Source organism: Halyomorpha halys, unplaced genomic scaffold, assembly GCF_000696795.3.
Source record: "Halyomorpha halys isolate HHAL.00 unplaced genomic scaffold, Hhal_1.1 Scaffold1348.1, whole genome shotgun sequence".
NCBI classification, from domain to species: Eukaryota; Metazoa; Arthropoda; class Insecta; order Hemiptera; family Pentatomidae; genus Halyomorpha; species Halyomorpha halys.
Genome location: NW_027115660.1, coordinates 194,879 through 214,732, shown reverse-complemented (window position 1 = coordinate 214,732; position 19,854 = coordinate 194,879). Strand labels below are relative to the sequence as shown.

General features: G+C 28.5%; 1 protein-coding gene across 5 annotated transcripts in view; it reads left to right on the top strand.

Annotated features, from left to right (window-relative positions):
• Positions 1-19,854, top strand: part of Ubr3 (Ubr3 ubiquitin ligase) — an 89,381-nt gene that overhangs the window by 52,999 nt on the left and 16,528 nt on the right. For 3 of the 5 annotated variants that reach the window (XM_067052677.1, XM_067052676.1, XM_067052675.1), the window contains 9 exons: positions 4,312-4,493; positions 6,467-6,603; positions 8,246-8,388; positions 8,861-9,027; positions 10,483-10,735; positions 12,701-12,854; positions 14,084-14,239; positions 17,644-17,909; positions 18,390-18,607. In XM_067052677.1, the coding sequence (XP_066908778.1) occupies positions 4,312-4,493; positions 6,467-6,603; positions 8,246-8,388; positions 8,861-9,027; positions 10,483-10,735; positions 12,701-12,854; positions 14,084-14,239; positions 17,644-17,909; positions 18,390-18,607 (1,676 nt within the window). The remainder of the gene's footprint in view (positions 1-4,311; positions 4,494-6,466; positions 6,604-8,245; positions 8,389-8,860; positions 9,028-10,482; positions 10,736-12,700; positions 12,855-14,083; positions 14,240-17,643; positions 17,910-18,389; positions 18,608-19,854) is intronic. The other 2 variants (XM_067052679.1, XM_067052678.1) reach the window with 1 other exon arrangement.

Sequence of the window (19,854 nt, the reverse complement as noted above, 5' to 3'; positions counted from 1 at the left end):
TGTAAAGTTTCAAAGAACTTGTAAATTTTGTAAATCAATGAAAAAAAAACATGCAAACGTGGTCGTTCTGCCCATGTAAGTACCTTACAATTCCTTCATCATTTCTCCATTTCCATAGTCAAACAATAATATTAATTTCTTTAAAAAAATTGAATAATGAGTCGACTGTTAACTAATTATTGCTATTAAATATATTAAAGAAGAAGTTTGTAGCTGGCGTGTTTAAAATTTTAACTTTCGTTGGAAAAATAATATAATGGGAGGTACTTGTATTTAAAATAAAAACCACCAAAATCTTTATTGTTTCAAGATATTCCAATGTGGAGCATTACTACTTGTACTATAAAAATAAAGATGAACTGTACGCTAATAATTTGATGTTACATATCGCGGGCTATAACTTCCTCGTAGCTTCCACAATAAAAAGAAAATCAGATAAAAACTAAGGAAGGAATTGTTGAAAATGATAGTTGACTACTACTGACTCACTATTTTGATATTACTATCACGGCAGTTTCCGTGGCATGACTAGGCCTTAAATGTTCCTTTACTACATTTAAGGTCCACGAAGCCATTTAATTTTGCAAGAGAGAGGATGGATAGCACTTGCGAAAAGGAAATGATAATTGAACTCGGAAAGGTAGGACTGATAAAGCGGGAGTCGACTTGTGTCAATACCAGAAGTGTGCACGCCTCTCGTCGTTACTAACCATCCTAGAAGTTTACAAAACTGTTATCCTTCTTACTGATCTTTATCCTTGCCTCTTATAGTAAGGCAATAACAGCGCTTTAACCTTTTTGAAAATAAAGTATTACGTAAAATATTCGGACCAACAAATGATGAGTTGTTACCTAGGGAATATTGGAATACAATGGAATTGCAACTGGTAAATATTCAGGTTATAGCTTTGCGGCGAATAAGATATACGTATAAGGTTGTAGGGTTTAGTGACGAACGAATCCCTAAAATGTTAATAAATCCTGACCAGAAGCGTAGGTGGGAGGATTGTATCAAGATTAGTAGATTTGAGTTTGTAAGGGTATCACAGGACAGATGTATGTAGAAAGCAGTTGGGGTATCGGCATCGAACCGCGGGTTCGCTAAACCTTTATTATTTTATTCGTCATATTATTATTATTACCATTATAAGTCATAGTTTAAAATTGTTTTAATTAAAAAATTTAGACTTTTTAACACTTATAAATAAGTAATGTAAACTCATTATTTAATGATAGTCTTCCAGCTAATGAGATTCCTTTCCTTGTATTATCTCACATTTATGTAGGTCTGATATTCTAATAGTGTTTTTTTTTTTGTTATTTGGTCAACAAATCGACAGTACTTAATATATTCAGAAATTTGTGAAATAACTTTTTTTAATAGTAATTTCGTGACATTGACAGCTCATAAAGTTTTCGTGTGAAAATTTAATTTTTAGCTTACAAATCTTAAAAGCTGCCCCTATTGAATAGGTATCTGCCTTATAATCATTATATATTTCTTACTAGAAAATATTACTGAGGCTATCGGGCTATAGTGACAGTTTTCGCCGAATACTTGAACAGTTGGAACTCTTATCGTGCGCCTTGAAGTTCTCCAAGTAACCTATTACAAAGATTGGAGTCACACACATTTGACTATTTTGGGCGGCCACTTTTTTACAATCATTAATCTTATTTTCGTTGCTGGATCTTTATATATCTCCCACATACATACAGGCATCCTCATTTTTTTTATATAGTTTTTTTTTCCATTTTCTTGTGAAATATGAAGTAAAAAGAGAAAACGGGGTTTTAATTTTGAAAATAAAAATGTTTCTGCTACGGTTGACCGTTTGTAAAATATTTCTCGGGGAAAAAAATCACATCCAATTATATTTAAAAAAAAATAGTACAAATCGCCTACTACGAGATAAACGATCATGGGACCTAACCTAAGATGTTTATGATGAAAGCGGGCTAAGCTTACTTCCTATTCGTCAGGACATTTAAAATAACATTACGGAAAAGGTGATAAATTAATAAAAACGGAGATTTTGTTTTCAATTTGAAGAAGTTTGTGCTATCAAAAAAGCTTCAATCGTTTTCGAGATATTTTTTGAAGGGGAAAAAACTAATTTTTTTAACTAAGTTCCTCACTCAAGATCAGTTCCTGTTGATGGAGACTTTGATATTAGCCTCACTAGATTTCCCTGTACATGTTGTACAAAATAATAATAACTTCTGAATTCAAGCTCCAGAAAAATTTTAACTTATTTTGATTAGACTAAATGAGACCTGAATGACTTCCGTCGGATCCGTTCTTTCTCTGCTTCATAGTTCCTGGAACAGGAACAGGAAATGATGTGATTCAATGCCATGGAATGTTATGAACCCAGCTGGAAGAATATAGTACGACTCGATGTACGTCATCTTTAATCGATTTTTTATATTGTTTTTTTTTTTTTATGTATGTTCCTACAAAGATTTTCTTTGTTCGTAGTTAAAAAGCAGCATAACGCATGTATAGCCTGATACATGTATGAATAATAAATACTTCGTTGCATGTAACATGTACTAAATAAGGAATCTTCTCTCAGAGTTACTTTGTGAAGACAATAATTATAAAGCTATGTTAATAAAAATTGTTAAAATTAATTATTATTCTGCCTTTCGTTTTATATATGCTATTTTGTATTAGGTATGGTCTATTACCTTGAAAAACTAAGGTTAATCTGTATTATATTTCATTATTCAATATGTATTTTAAAAAAAAATTAATTGCGAAAATTTAACCAAAATTGGTATATGTCATGTTGAAAAATTCTCAATCAGTTTTCGCGATAACCTTATAATTGGCCCCAATATCAGTGAACCTCTGAAATACGTAGTAAAAAAAATTTACGACGCGATTTCCTTAGTAAAAAATCTGATGATAAGTTTTTAATCAGGAATATACCCTAATTTAGAAATCCTTTTATCCTTATTTAATCCAGGTATTAATTTGTTGTTTTTTAGTTTAATTTAATTTAAATAATAGTAATATATTAGTTTGTTTTTGAGGCAAGTCTCATGCTAATAGGGTTAGCCATTACAATAAATTGTTAACGTTTGCATTCAAATAGAACAATAAATTCAAAATCAATGCACAATACTAGGCGATAAACCTGGACATGTTATTTACTTTCCTCACAATTAGAAATTAACCTAAAACTAAGAAAGATAATGACTATTTACCATTATCAAATAGAAATTCTACACATCTTGTTTAGAAGATAAGTATCTGGATCAAATTTGGAACTTTTGTGTTACATTTGCAAACGTTAATTTAACATCCCATTATGTGGGCACTGACAGCATTTTATACAAATAATTTGGGCTAATATTATTGACATTTGGTATGCTTCAGTCCCCCTCCTGTGAGAGGCAACTTGACAAAAAATGAGGGCAATCCTCCAATGCTGTTCCAGGACAAGGCCTCCATGGGTTCAAAGTAACTTGTAGATTATATCCTATTTTAGGAACAGTATCTCTTTTATTAAGTTAATTGGACACCTTTTTTTCCCACTCTTCTTTCCTCTCATAATTTTTTTTTTATTGCATAAATATATAATATACAATATTTAGCATATTGTTTTGGAATACCCCCTTATACAATACAGTTTTCATCATACTAATTACATTTTACATTATTGAATTAAAATAAAATATATAACATTTGAATTACAATAAAAAAAATAATATGAATAGAATAAAATACATATCATTGAGTAACATGGAATTCATATCATTGATTTATATTTACTTTAATATATGTGTGGTTCTATTGTGTTTATATTCTATAGGGGTTTTAGTTTTAGTATAATTTCCTATTTTGTGATTAGAGGGTTTAATGAGTTGGGGTAAGACTGGAAGAAATTATGTGTCAATTTATATATGTATTCCTGTTTGGTGTTGTTTAAATCAGAGTGCGTTTTAAATACTATAGTATAATATTAACAATTATGAGGCATTCGTTTTGGAATACTTGTATGGAATTTTTTTTTTGTGTTAGTTGAACTAGTAAAGCTCCATGTGGGGCAGGTATAAGTTAAGATGGGTCTTAGTATCTCTTTATATAATACAATATTATTTCTACTGGATAATTTTGATTTTTTATTAAAGTATGGATACATTTTATATAAAATTTTCTTTGCATTTTCCAATTCTGAATTGATGTGGTGGTTATATAATAGTTTGCTGTCTAAGTGACTCCTAAGTATTTAATCCTCTCACCATTATAAAAAAACTTCGTCTATTTGTCTAAAATATTGTTTATTTTTTCATTTTCAGGTGGCTTTTTATGAAATCCTGAACGGGCTTTGGGTTCGGAACGGCTTACAGATTAAAGGCCAAGCAATGACCTATGTGCAATGTAATTTTTGTAATTCCATGGTTGACGCTGATTTGTATCTTCTTCAAGTATGTGCAACTGTTCTTCCGCCCTCATTTTTCATTCCAACCGTCCTCCAGAGGCAAGTATTTTTTTTATTATTATTAGTTTATTTTAAATAAGCATATTTTCTAAATTATTAGTATAGTACTTTTTATCTATCATTTTGGTGATCTAACTGTCAGTTTGCTTAAGCATAGATAGTTGGTTGTGTCTTATCACTGTTTAATAGTCTTATCACTCTGCTTGACCAACTTTCCATATTAACTAGCAATATAAAGAAAATTGATAAAGCACTAAGAAAATAAAAAGTTTTATAAAACAAAAAAAAATCTGACTTTGTATCTACTATTGAAGTATGAAATCATCTGTGAACTCAAATTAAATCTATACCTAAAGATTTTTTCTTTAGATTATTTTAAATCAGTGTAATAAAATTTACTTCATTATACAACAGACCCTTCTACCAGAAAGTGTCAATCTGACCACAACTATTTAAAAATGTAATACAATTCTTGAAAAAGTTGCTAACTACCTTTTTACCGTTCATATTAAATTTTGGTTGTCAGTCGTACATGAATATGTTACGTTCATGAAACAAAAATATTTAAGGGAATGTCGCGGTAAATGGATGGCGTCTTGGTGAATGAATAACACTGTTATGTTTTATGGGGCTTTGTCATTTGTTCTTCTTATCATTCTTTCACATGATTGACCAATTTATAAGCAAGATTATAGCAAAGAAATTATAATCAGTCATATTTAAATTTTTTCAATTAATGTCTATAACTTTTCTGTTTCTTCATGCCGAATAGAAATAGACTTTTTTTTTCTGGTATTCCTAAAATTTCCATACCTGTTATGAACACATTTAAATATTTATTCTAGAAAAGCAAGACATGTTTTCCTTCTTCTTATTGTTTATGAATTGCTTATGTATTTTTTCTATAAACTATACATATAAACAATTTAAGAGCTCAATACATTCTAAACAGATTAATTAAAAACTAAATTTAAAATTAAATTATTTCTTATATTTAATTAGATTAAACCTTTAACCTATTTGTTATGGGGGTGAGTTGAAGACAAATAGTAAAACTACACTTCAGATTCACATATGTCTTCATATACATTGAGAAGTAACTCACTACTGAATAATTATGGCTTATAAACTATAGCCTATTAGTTTAGCCTACAACTGATGTAAAAGATAACTGAGCAGAACCCGCATATATTATAGAAAAATGATGAGATAAATATATGACAATAAATCCCAGTCACAGAGTTCTTCAGTTCCTACTTTAATACTAATTATGATGACATAAAAGAGGATTATTTACTCAGTGTTAATCAGTAAATTAAATGGTAATGTAAGTATGGAATTTTTAATTTTCTGAGGTCTTACAGAGATCTATAAAATCAGAAAGTTTATGTCCGGACAAGATGAATAAATGACATTGCAATGATTAAAACTTTTATTTTTATACATTTTGAGTTATTTAATCAAAGTTTGATCTGATGTTGAATTTGGAAAAAGTTTGCTGGTTTATTAAGATATTTCTTTTGATTGCAATATCGCTGAAGTACCATTTGTTCAATGTTTCTCTTAGAATCACCCATATCATGACCATTGTTATATGCATCTATACATCAAATTTTGAATTGAATTTTTTTAAACTACGTTCTGTGTTAAATTAATTATTTTTTTTTATATTCACATTAGATTTACCTGTGTATATCTCTGTTCTGATTTAAAAGGATATAAGTAGGGTTCTACTGTATACAATCAAATTTTTTTTTTTTTTCAAATTTAAATCCCATACTTAAATGCTCACTTGCTAGTATCTTTTTATTTTATACATTGTATATTCAATATAGTAAGTTAATAAATATTCATATTGTAGTGAATGAATTATTTATATTTAATGTGATGATTTATTGACAGTTAAGAATTTACCTCTCGTCTTCTAAATATATCTCATAATACTTAAGTTATAATTATCTTAATACTGATCATTTCTACTTTAATACTAAAAATTTGTTATGTATTGCTAGGTTTCATGTTATGGACTGGTTGAGTTTTTCTGGTAACGTAGGAGGTGGACCCACTCCCGACGCTGACTCTGATACACCAATGTTAGAATCCTGCTTAACATTTTTAGCTTCATTAATATCTTTGCGAACAAACTTAGGTATGTTTTATTTTTAAATATTTATTTAAAAAATATCATATTTACATTATAATATCAATCCTTTAGTAATCGAACACAAATCAATTGCCAAATATTTTTTGACTAGTACGGCCAAAAGATTGTATTTTCGTTAACTTTTTATTTGGAAAGCATTCTAAATTAACTCTTTCTTATTTTCATATATTAGAGTTTTCTTATATAATTTAATATCAACTATGTTGTTGTTTTTTTTAAATTTATTTAAATCCTTCTTTTGTATATTCATTTTTTAAGGGTCTGATAATCAAGTAAAATGATTTTAAAATTAAATCAGTTATTAAAGAATTTTTTTTTTAAATTTTATCAATGCTACATAAAAAAAATGTAAACAATAGCCATTTGGTGAATTAAAAAAAAAACTACACTTAACAATACGTTCACCATGCAGTTTAGGTCTGATAATGAAACATATTTAGTTTATAAATCACTGTAACCATAATTTTACTGTGCAGTTATAATTATTAGTTAAGGATAAGTAATTACAATCAAATGTCATTACAGTTAGTTTTTGCCAAACCCTGCCTCAAGATTAAGTTGAGAATTCATAAGGTTTTTTTTTTTTTTTTATTATGCATATATAGTGTTTAGGAATAAATTTTTTTATTTTGTTATTATTTGTATACAAAATGGTTATTGTAGTTCTTTATGTTAATATATGAAAAATTTGTAAATAATCAATTCTTTAGTCAATACTTAAATTTTGAAATCATTCTATTTCACTTTGTGCTACTGAAATTAGCCTTTCACATATCACAAATTCAATTTATGTGTTTTTTGTTTTGATTCTTTTAATGATTGTTATTCACAAATTTTACAGAATCTGCTTATTAATTCATTAGCTTTCGTTACTAAATTCATTCCTATTTAATAATTTTTAAGTAATGTAGTACATGTTACCCAGTATGTACTCTATACTAGGATTTATTATGACAAGGCAAGAATAATATATGTGTGTTCCTATCCTAGTAATTTTATGTTGTAATAGTCCATTCTAAGATGTTCATATTGATATAAATTGTTTAATCCAGAACATTTACTACTAATTAACCAGAAAACAAAAAATGTTGAATTTATATTCTAAGATTTATGACACAATTTGCTTTAAAATAATTTTTCTATATTATATTTTACGAAAAAAATATGGAGTATTGTAAGTCTTTGCATTTATAGAGTTGATAAATAATGATATAAAATGTTGATCTGTTATTTTTCATTTAGTTTATTTTAATAATGAATGTAGTTTTCATCATTATTTTTTTCTGTTTATAATGTTCTTGAAATATGATTATTGCTGTTAAATTGTTGACAGCTGCCATTTCCCAGAAGTTAAGTATTCTCCATAACAATTCTTCTTATAAATTGTTTTTGAAAGGATAGGAATCCTGTTTGGTTCTTTTTTTCATTAATATTTTCAGATTTTATATCAAATCTTTTTTTAATTTATTTTTCTTCCCTAAACATAATTAGAATAATATTGAGAAACATTTTCAAATCAGGTATTTAAGTTCAATTCATTACTCTAAAGATATCATTTTTTAATTTATAATATGAACTGTTTTATATTTCATTTATTTTTAGTTTATATTTGTTTTTTCGAAAATAGGTGCCAACCAAAGCCGACTGGCTCAGTTAGAAATGGTTACTCTCCTTTGTATGTCTGACAAAACCCATTCTCAACTGTTAGAACTTATGCCAGAGAAATCAGGAACTTCACAAAGCAGGGACTTCGAATCAGCCCTTGCTGAGGTTAGGAAATTATTTTAACATATTAATCATAAATTAAACTTTAAAATAATAAAGTTCAATTGTGGCGTTATGGCTCTTATCCAGGTATAATCAACAAAATTTTTCCTATTGTTTTGATCAATAGCCAAAGTAAAAAAAGGCCATAAAAAAAAGTTTCAATATATATATATATTCTATGTATAACATAGAATTGTTTGTAAATAAAATCAATAAACAATTTTTATTCTTATATAGTTTTATTTTTTAGAATATGGGTTTATTGAGGTTCTAAGAACATTTTTCTTCAATCAATCATTCTGGTTGATAATTAAAAATCTACAAATGAATCCCACTAAAAAAAAAAAAAAGATACAATAATATAGTTGTTCATAATGAATAATTTATGTTTTCAGTGAAAATCAATTTTAGTTTTTTACTAAACCAGTTCATTGTTTCTTTGCAATAATTCCAGTGGTTAATTTTCTTACTCCAGGTAGCAGAATATAAAGCTCCTAACCTTGAGGCCAGTGGTAATATGCAGCAAGGGATGTACGTACCAAAAGGGCACGTCTGGGAGGAGTTGTACGACCCAATTCATGTTCTGCTCAGAGCTGTGCATAGGAGGGAGTTCCAAAGTTCTATGGATCGCTTCAATGAATAGTTAGTCTTTTGTTCCTATTTATTGTTACTTATATAAACAACTATTTTTTACTTACACTTACCTATGAATGGAATACATAGTAAGGAGAAGTATTGGGATTGTGAAAAATTTCACGTTAGAGTTTTTTTTTTATGGAAATATAGGTTTTGGGATCTCTTTAATCGAATTAACCAAGTCCCATAAAATGGTTTGTGTGTGAACATCCTAACTCAAAAACAAAAAGTCGTATGGAACTGAAATTATATAAATCAGACTGGTATATGCTTGGGATGTTATAACAACTTTTTCAGTAAAATGGACCCACTGGAAATATCACTTAATTGAATTGATTCTTCATCTTATTTTCTCAAGAACTAACAATTTTTATTAAACTCGGTATATCAATATAAAATTAAATGATCGTTAATATCACATAAGTCTTATCCTTATTGATATCGTTTGACGGAGTTTAAATGCCGAATTTTGAAATGGCTTCCTCTATGGTAACTTTAATTTAATTTGTTTGTTATTATTTTTATTAGTAGGTAGTGATAAATGGATAGTTATAAGCTATGAATAGATTTGATATTTAACTTCTTGAAAAGATGAGAGGGAAAATTCCAATTTGAAAACACATTTCTGGAAATAACAATAGTAATATAGAAATAAATCATACCGTTTAAAAGCCAAAGATTTAAAAAAATAAAATTATACTTAGTATATAAAGTTGTAGAAGGAGAGAATAGAGAATGATGAAAACACATAAATAAAAGGTCTGTTATAACAAATTTTAACCAATTTGCCCTGTCTCCTGTACTGGATGTTTTCTATTTTACCAGTCTGATTAATGTTTTCATGTCACGGTAATTATTAAATATATAGTTTTTAATTTCACATAACCTATATTTGAGCCTTTGAGTTGACAAGATGACTCATTAGCTCTCTAAAATCATTCTTGTAATATTGATTCTAGAACAATTCATCATTGAACAAGCTAATAAGAGCTGAATTTACAACTGTTATACTTTCATATTTATGCTATGCTTAAAAAACAAAGTGTTAAAATTTTGCCATGTGAAATATTATCAGTATTTTTCGGAAAACCTAAAATTTGAGTTATTCAATTTGTCAACTGAAAGGATTATTAGGAAAATTAGTATGGGAAAATACCAACTCAGTGAATTATTTAGAAAAGTCTGTTGTGATGATTATGAAACAAATGATGATTATTTTCAACTCATTTGGGTGGGGAGGGGGGGGGGGTTAATAGTAAGTGATAGTGTGTACTGCACTAGATTTTTTTCAAAATTAGTTTAGTTTGGGAAAATTCTAAATTTAATTTTTTATATTGAACCGCCAGGTGAATTAATTAATTAAATGAGTATTAATAGTAAATTTTATTATTTTTAAAATAAATGAATTTAATTTTATATTTACTTTGTCAATTATTATATCAGATGTTGATTTACTTTTAGTGTAAGTCAAAGTGGTAAACTGAGGACAGGTACCCTCGCCTGGCCTCCATATCGAGAGCCACTTGAACCTCATCCAGCTTACCAAGATCCCCGTAACTTACTCAAGTCGAAGCTGGCTCATGCTCTATTCTGGCTGGTCTTGTATAAAGCCGTTCACCACCACAATGTGTCAGAGCATGTCATTTCTCTTGTTATTTACTTGTTGGAAATGTGTCTTGCAGTGACAGGCCCAGCTGCTCAGTCTCAAGATCAGGTAAGCATTAAATTATTAGCTTGTTATAATTAATCATCATCCATTTTTTAAATGAATCCATACATTTATGACTCAGATGAGTTATTATCTGTTTTAGTGATGTTTTTATTTTATTTGTAAGCCTTTATTTAAACTTCTATGGGGGGAGGAGGGGGAGGTTTATATAAAATACATTTTTAATAGACTTGAAGTAGAGAGTTAGTATCTCGCGAAAATGGGTCATTTTCATTGTAAATGTTATTTTTTTCATTTCTGTATGGTATAATCTACGAATGGGCAGTATTTTACTACTATAAATTTTTCTAGTCAGAAATAGAGGAATATTGAAGTTGGTTAGCAAAAAAATGAACCTTATAAAATATCTGCTATAGTAAAGGCAGTATACTATAATATAAATATGGTAGTAAAGGCAGTATACTATAATATGGTAGTAAACTATTTAATAAAAGGAAGATGTTCCGGGTGCGGTCAAAATAACTCAAATAGTAAAAAAACTATTTATTATTTAAATAAAATAAATTGTCTGTTAATTAAATTATATAAACTACTATAAAATAAATAATAAATTACATCCAGTTAACAATCTTTATTAATATTTCAAATGTCCAACGTTTCGGCTTACCTGGCCACCCTCTAGGAAAATCTTAACTATAAATTCACATCCTCAGATCCAACAATTAAAATTTGCAGGCTAATCTGCTCAGGTCTAATATCATTATTCAAATTACCTACTTATTTCACTATTCTATTTAAATAATAATAATTTTAACTGTAAGTAATCCAAACACCCTGTTATCAACAACTTTTGATAATGTAAATGAGACTTCTAAAGATGTGTGGTGAATCTCCATCAGAATGGAACAATGATCCAAGAAGAGAACCATCTGTTCACTACCATGAGAATAATGTAACTTACAAAGATCCAAGGACAATAATTCAAATATAGAAGTTCCCCCTTGTTGCAGCCAACATATGGTCCACAAATCGATTATTGGAACATGTGATTTTTATTAAGTTGAAAAAACAAAGCAACTACTCTCTGATGTTTTTTATACTGAAAAATAGACAGATGACATCTAACCGTCTCATTGTGCATACAAACATCGTCTCCTTTGTCTACTCACTACACACTCATAGTTGCCAGCATCCTGGCCATCTCTGTCATCTACATCATTTTAGCAGGCGGACTACTTCGACTCATCCTCCAAGAGGACAAGGTGGGTGGACGTACGTCCTTTTTGTCGATCTACTTCCATGAGAATATCAACTCAGAACAACCACAACTGGCGCCCCACCAATCACCAGTGATATAAGACCTTTTTTCTTCTCTCTTTCGTTCAATTCATTTAACTTTGTAATAGTTTTAAGTAGTAAAGTTTCCTTTTGAACCCCTACCTGCCGTAACACCCCTCTTAATTTGAAGAGCCATACCATATCATTTAATAAGAGATCATGCAGAGTATCGCTCTACGAATTGAAAAGAGCTACAGTATGGCATTGATATTTATATAAAAGGAAATAAGATGAAGAACTGGTTCACTCCAAACTTCTCCACACTTATTCTACATTACATAGCAGTATTTTTTTCAAAGCTTTTGATAGTCCTACTATTTTTAGAACTGTGGGCATTATTGCTGCAAATGGTTTATGGACTGTGGAATATCATCATCCTTTTAGCATGTAGCTGTATGCAGATCTCTTAGGAAGTAGCCATCGGTAAACTGACAGTGTTGACTCCTTAGTCGGCACAGTATAACATTCCTTCCTCGACATTCTATTATCAGTTTGTACTTCTTATTTTTATTTTTTTTTTTTTTTTGGACAGCAAGTTTGTACTCTTCTTTTCCAGCCCTTCTTCAATCTATTAGTAGTATTTTTCTTCATTCATAAATTATTTTATACTGATGATTTGTAAAGATGTTTATTATAAAAGTCCAGGTTTCAAATTTATTTAATTTTTGATAGGTTTGTGCTGTAAAACAGAGCGAGGAGCGGACCGTAGACGATGGGGACTTGGAGAACTGGTATGAGTCCGATTGGCTTTCTGACAATCTTCGAACTGTTATCACTTCTATCAAGCTCCCTCCTCAGCCTGAACCTGTCATCTTTGATGCAGACAGTATGTATTAGTCCATATTCTTAACATCCTATTGTATTAATACCAATAATTATTTTCATGTGTCGAATTAATTTGTGGATTGGTTATTGTTTCATTGTTTTCAATTTAACATTTACTAACTCTCATTTACCTGACTTATTTTTCTTTTCTTACTTCCTATAAACCAAAATGATTAAATGGATATTGTCCTAGAAAGCTTGACAACTTAATTAACCTTTTGATTTAATAGGTTTCTTAATTAAAATATCGATTAATTTTGAAACAAGAAGAAATGTTCATTAAATCTATTAATTTTGAAACTCCTGCAACAGCTTGTTTTATCATGTGTGCTATAGAGAGATGATTCTATTTTAAAATCCTTACTTATGTATTTGGTTTGCAGCATTTTGGTCATTGTTCTGTTTAAGAACTTGACACCATATTATTTATTTATTCATGTTTATATTTTAGTTTAGTGCTCCGATTGTTTGTGATTTTTAATCATCAAAGTATTGTCTTTTTCACGATTATATTATTATTTTATTTTGCTTTAGATCAGGACTTGAAAAGGTTTTTTTCTCTTATTGTATTAAATATATTTATCTAAAACTTGCTGGTTTAGCTGATTTTAAAATTAAGAAGTGAAAGTTTATTACCTGTAGCTAAGCAACCTATTTTTGAGTTAATGTTGACTTATAATTATAGGTCTAGGGAATATTGTTTTTTCTTAATAATATTCTAAGACATAGAATTTTTTCCTGGTCAATAAGTGATTGAATACCTTATATTTTCTTTTGGAGCTGAGAATACTTCAATATATTTCAATCTCATTGCTAATCTGATACAATTGCCCATACCTGCTTGTATTTTCATAAAATAATATTTAAAGAATCATAATGCCAGCATTTCCAACGAATTAATTTATCAGAAAATCATTTTTTGACAAGAAAATAATAAAAGCTTATTTTCTTAAAAGGTATGAATCTATCAGTTGAGTTAATTTCTACACAATTTATCTGCATCTTCTATCCATCTTAATAAAGAAACATTATTTCAAAAACTTTTGAGAAAAACTTTAGACACAGTGGAGTCAACCGAGTTAATCCCTCATTCTTTTCTGGCGTACTTATTTTAATTTTAATTATATTTTATCTTTTAAATAGACCTTATATGTATCTTGTAGCGATATATTTGAAAATAGACTGAAAGAGGGTATCAGGGTTGATTAACACTGTATCTGGGGTATTTAGGCGATGAGGAATGGCGTTGCGATGGAGGAAGTAGTGATGGTGCCCTGGCGCTTGATTCATCTTCAACAGCAGTCGAAGTAGATGACAGCCTAGGACTCAGCCCAGCTCTTGTTGGCCCGTTGCAGCTCGAGGAAGTTTCGGCCACTGCATCGTTTGGTAAGGCTGAGGCTTCAAGTCAACTCCATCACATCTCCATCCCTTTTTTACAACTCTTGAATTTTTAGTCATTACTAAAAAAAAAAATCTTATCCCATTAGATATCACTTTTGGAAAAGAGTGTTTTAAAATCAGTTAAATTAACTGAATACAATTAATCCACAAAATTACTTGAGCTTTACTTCCAATGCCTTCGAAATTCCATTGCTGGGTCTATAAACATTCCTACATAAATAAATTGTGATTTTTTAACTGTTTGTTCTATTTCAATTTGATCAAAAATAGTTGTTTATTGTTCTTCTATTATGTTAATAAAATAACATAAATGTATTTTGAGTAGATTGACGTACTGTAAAAATTTTGCCATTATTATGATTTAAAAAGCTCACTATTGTACTTGCTAACTTCTGTTTGTCTATTGTTCATTCAATTGAGTATATTCTATATTATTTTATATTATCTTCCTCCTTCCTTAGTCCATCTCCATTCCTTTGGATGATTAACCTTTCAATGTTGCCTACTCGTAGATGTTCCTGTGTTAGATATATGTTTCAGTGCCTGTGTTGTAACAGTATTTATTTTTAATACATTTAGTTTCTTTATATGTAATTTCATATGATAATGAATTTGTTAATTAATATGTAAATCATTCGATAATTATAGTGGTTTAATTGTTGGACTCAAAAGAGTTGTTTGTAATATAAATAAGGAATACTTTTTTATTTATTTAAAGATTTGAAAAAATAAAATAAAAAAACATGGAGGGTCAAGGGTTCATTGTTTCTAGACCAATGGTTGTACGAAGAGGTGATTTGGTCGGGATCACGCACAACCACCATGTTTTCTCCAATATTAAAGTGTACCCACTAGGAGGGTCTCTCAACTTCAAGATTGATCTACAGCCCATATAACTGAATAAATAATTATGTGTCACAGCTAAACTCTGGCTCAAGCCTGGGAGATTAGTTTGAATTAATATTATTTTAACAGTATCTTATTCACTGAGCTCCCCAGCTCTCTCATTGTGCATCACTATATTTTACAAATATACATTATTTACAGAACAGAATATTATATATTGTTTTTATGAAAGTTATTTTAATTTTGATCTTCAAAAATCCTTATTAAAAATTTAAAATATTACTTATTATTTTTGCAAAACTAGTTTTGTTTTCAGTTGTGGACCTAATTGTAATAAATGAATATTTAAAAATAACATTTTATATCTTAAAATTAAAAAGGAGTGAAATAGAGTTCATCAGACACCAAAATTTAGTAACATAATTATACAAACACAGACACATAAATGTACAAAAATTAAGATTTTTTATTTTATCATTTCTGTGATCATGGTGTTTTTGCCAAATTTAATATTACTTTGTGTAATAAATATTTTGGTAAATTAAAATAGCATATCTCGCCCTGGCAAGAAAATTTCCACTTCTATAAAACCTCATTGTTGCAACTACAATCAGTAATGATGATCACGTGTGAGGAAACCATTCCAACTATAATGCAGTGTAGAACAGTGTATGGATTAGAATGGAAAAAGAAATTCTGAATGTTCTTTGGTTAGCTAGCTCTTGGCTAAAACCATTAGCAAGTAAAAACTTGAAATCTAAATCCACTACCTATAAAATTTTAATTAAAATTTTTGTGCTCATCATCTTGGCTTAAAAGATGCTGTAATAATGAGAGTCTAAACAAACTTCAGAAAATAACTAAATATTGAATCACTGTCCAAATAAAAATTGTAAGTTCTCATTTCATGAAAACGATGATCATAATACAATGCTAATGTAACAAATTATTTTCTCTTTCCAGTTGGCTCATGTGAAAGCAGTGTCCAAGTCACCTTTCGAACTTTAGGGCAAAAACGTTTCAGAATCCCTGAAGTAATCAAAATTTCTTAAGTTATTCTTTGAAATTTGCCATTTTTTTAAGTGAGAATAGCCCAAAAAAATTTTGATAAACAACAAATTGAATAATAGTTATTATGGAGTGAGAAAACAAAAGAAAATTTATAGAAATATCATAAGAAGTTAATTAGAATTTTTCTTTTAGTTTTAATGTTACAGTTTTATTAGAGAGTATTGTGCAACTTTAAGGGCCTCTCACTTGGTCAATTTAGACTTTTATTAATGTGTTAAACATCCTAGGCTAGGAATAGATGCATTATTACATGAGTAGTGTATGTTATATAAAAAACAGTTTAGATACCAATACATAATTAGTTGGAGCACATATTAATTCATTTATTTTAACCTAAATAATTCATTAAAAAAAATATTTAGACATTCATATCTTCTAAACTAAGTGTTTATGGACAGACCTTCATAAAGAATTTTTAACAGTTGATTAAAAATTATTTGGTAGTTTTTAGAAATCATTATTTATTAGTGGACTTATAATTGTCTGTTCTTAATTTTTATTATAAAACAGAATAATTTGAGAATTTTTTTTTATACATTATTTTACAAAAATCCTTATTTTACAAAGAAAATACAAAATTATATGAATATCAACTATTTGATTGTGAAAAAATAAAACAGTATTGGGTTAATAAAATTAAAATGTCTCTATTTACATGTGTTGAAAGAAAATAATAAGAACTTCAATCAAAGAAAAACATTTCAGATAATCAAATTTTTTCATTCCTAACAGTAAGCGAATCAAATTATTAGGTTGGTTATAATTAACAATATGATTTCCTGCTTCCTTATCATTCAGTTAATACCCATAACTAATATTTCTTATGTAAATTAATTTGAAATGGCTAATTAAAAAAAATACAGCAACGGAGAGCCTTAACAAGATACTTCTTTGGAAAAACTAAAGTGGTAATAGCTCCGATATTATCATTATACTTAAATAAGGACATTTTAATTTTGTCTATCCGATACTATTTTGTTTTTCACTATCAAATAATTGATATTTGTAGAATTTTATATTTTTTAAAAAAATTCAAATCAAAATAAATGTTATTAATAATAAAAATATATTTCTGTTTCATAAAAAAAATTAATTACAGTGAATTATGACTCCACTAATAAATAATGATTTATATAAAACTACTAACTAATTTTTAATCAATGTTGTTAACATTTCCAATGAAAACATTATGAGTTTGTTTTTGCTGTATTTCATATTTATTAGCGTCATTTTATATATAAACATACATTACTGATGCAATATTGCTGAATATACCCCCTTACCCCTGTACAATAATATTGTTACTCCTTCAATAATATGTATCAAGAAGATTGACTGTGTAAGGGGCTCTTTACTAAATGAAAGCGATATTAAACACGTTTCTATGTCATGTTATCAAATATTGCAATGTTAGTATTGTAGTCCTTTAATGAGTAATAAATAAATGTATGAATGACATGTGACTGTTATAGAGAGCGGTGAAGCAGACATGCCTGCTGCGCTTCTACCACCTTTGCAGCCACTTGCCGTTATGGCTGGCAGTGAAATGACCCTTGCAGAAGCTTTCCACGCTTCCACTTCCAGCAGTGAAGAACAGACCGGTGAATCCAATGAATTGGCATCAACTGAACTCTTTGATGGTCAGCTAGCAATACCTGGAAGTTCTGCTGGGCCTCCAAATTCTCTTAGTCCCTCAACTATTGGTTTCCGTAAATTCCACAAAAGAAGACATCCATCGGTAAATGTTACTATGATAATAACTTTTTGTTCCTCAACTGACTGTAGTAGAGAAAGTTAATAATAAGATAAATGTTTTTGAGGTTTTATTCTTTCCTTATAAATATTTAAAATAAAAAAAAGGTTTCTTATAAAAACTGTGATAAAAAAATGCAGTCTAATCATTTAATCTCTGAAGTAGCATATATTTTTTTTATATTCCATTGTTTGTTTTTCAAGACTTTATTTTTCTAACCGTGCCTGAACCAAATCTGTGTTTCAATATTGACAAATTTAAGAAATTATGAATAATCATCAGTAAATTATTGGTAATTTCTGGATCAAAATTGTCACATTCTTTCCCTTGGTTTCTAACCCTCTCAATTGTAATTGTTAAAATCATTATTCACAATTATTATTTTGTTTTAGTTGTAAAAACTGCTTATAATTTTCTATTAGCAGAGATTATTGTGTTACTTACGAATACATTATTGTTTTCTAGACCTCTTATCAAGTGGAATTGCCTTCGTCTGATACATTATTCGATGCTAACGAAAGCATCATCTCGCTATTGCTTAAACTGCACTCTCATCTGTCTGGATTACCTGATTCTTTCAACCCCGACTCACCGGCTCCAGATCCTTCCAAACGTATCGGTGATGGTCCATACTTTGTATCCAGCGTCCTTCACAGGATTATGGCTCTTGATCCACTATGCAGGTTTGTTACTAAGTTTGCTCAATTTGATTATAATTATGTTTTTAATTAATATAAACTTAAAAAAGACAAAATAACTTGAAGCTAATTGCCATAAATTAATAGAATTTTAAAACAAAATCACTTACTTTTTTTTTATGAATTACCAATAACTTTTGATGAATCTTCATCCTTCATAATCCAACTGAGCTTGAGTAAGTAGTCCAATGTAGTACAATGCAATCATTTAAAAGAAAATATACTAGTCTACCTAATATTGAATAATTAATATAAATTTTTTTTTTGCTTTGTTTTTCCATGTATTGTTCTCATATGATCAGTTTTTGTCTTTTATATCCATTTTTATAATTATATATTACTGCTTTGTTTGAATAATGGACCATCTAACAAAAAAAAATTATTTTATATTTGACATATTCTATTGAGTGTACTGTAGAATTTTATCTTATATTTGACATAATCTTTTACATCTTACATCTTTTGACATAATCTCCTTTTCAAAATAAAACCAAAACTTTTTGCCAGATGTGCGACAATTCAAGCTAAGCAGCGATATTCTATCATCATATATTTTTAGTAGTCTGGCTATTTTGATTTGATAAAATCTTTATTTTAATGAGGGTCTGCTTTAATTCTATTTTTAAAAATGTCATTTAATAAAAATTTCATTGTATAATATCATTAGTTAGATTAAGAATGTGTGTAAAACTTCCTCAGTTGACATTGATTTATTGTGAAATTTTATAAACATTGGATGGACTGTTTGTGGATGGAGATCAAAGGACATGGTCGGTCCAGGTTATGCTTAAAGAAATCAATCAAGAAATTGTTACAGCTATTTATTAGTAAAAAAATAATTATTTTACCACTTATAAATAGTTTAAATTTAACTATTTATTTATTTATTCAAAATTCAACTATTTATTTATAATTTAACTATTTGTTTATTTATTTTTTAACTATTTTGTAATTGTTTTTTGCTACAGTAACCTAGATAATCTCCTAATTAGAAGAAAAATAAATTACTGTACAAATTTATATGTTACCTATACCTTTTATAATACATAAGTATTATAAAAAGTATGTTTTCTTTTTATTTGGAGTTCATATTTATGGCTTTTATTGTCAATTTTTTAAAATGTTTTTGTAAAACATTTATCTGATTTTATATTTAACATATGAAAGTTGGCAGATTAAATTAGCATAGCTTCACGATATATATTGTAATAATTTAAAATTTATTAAAATAA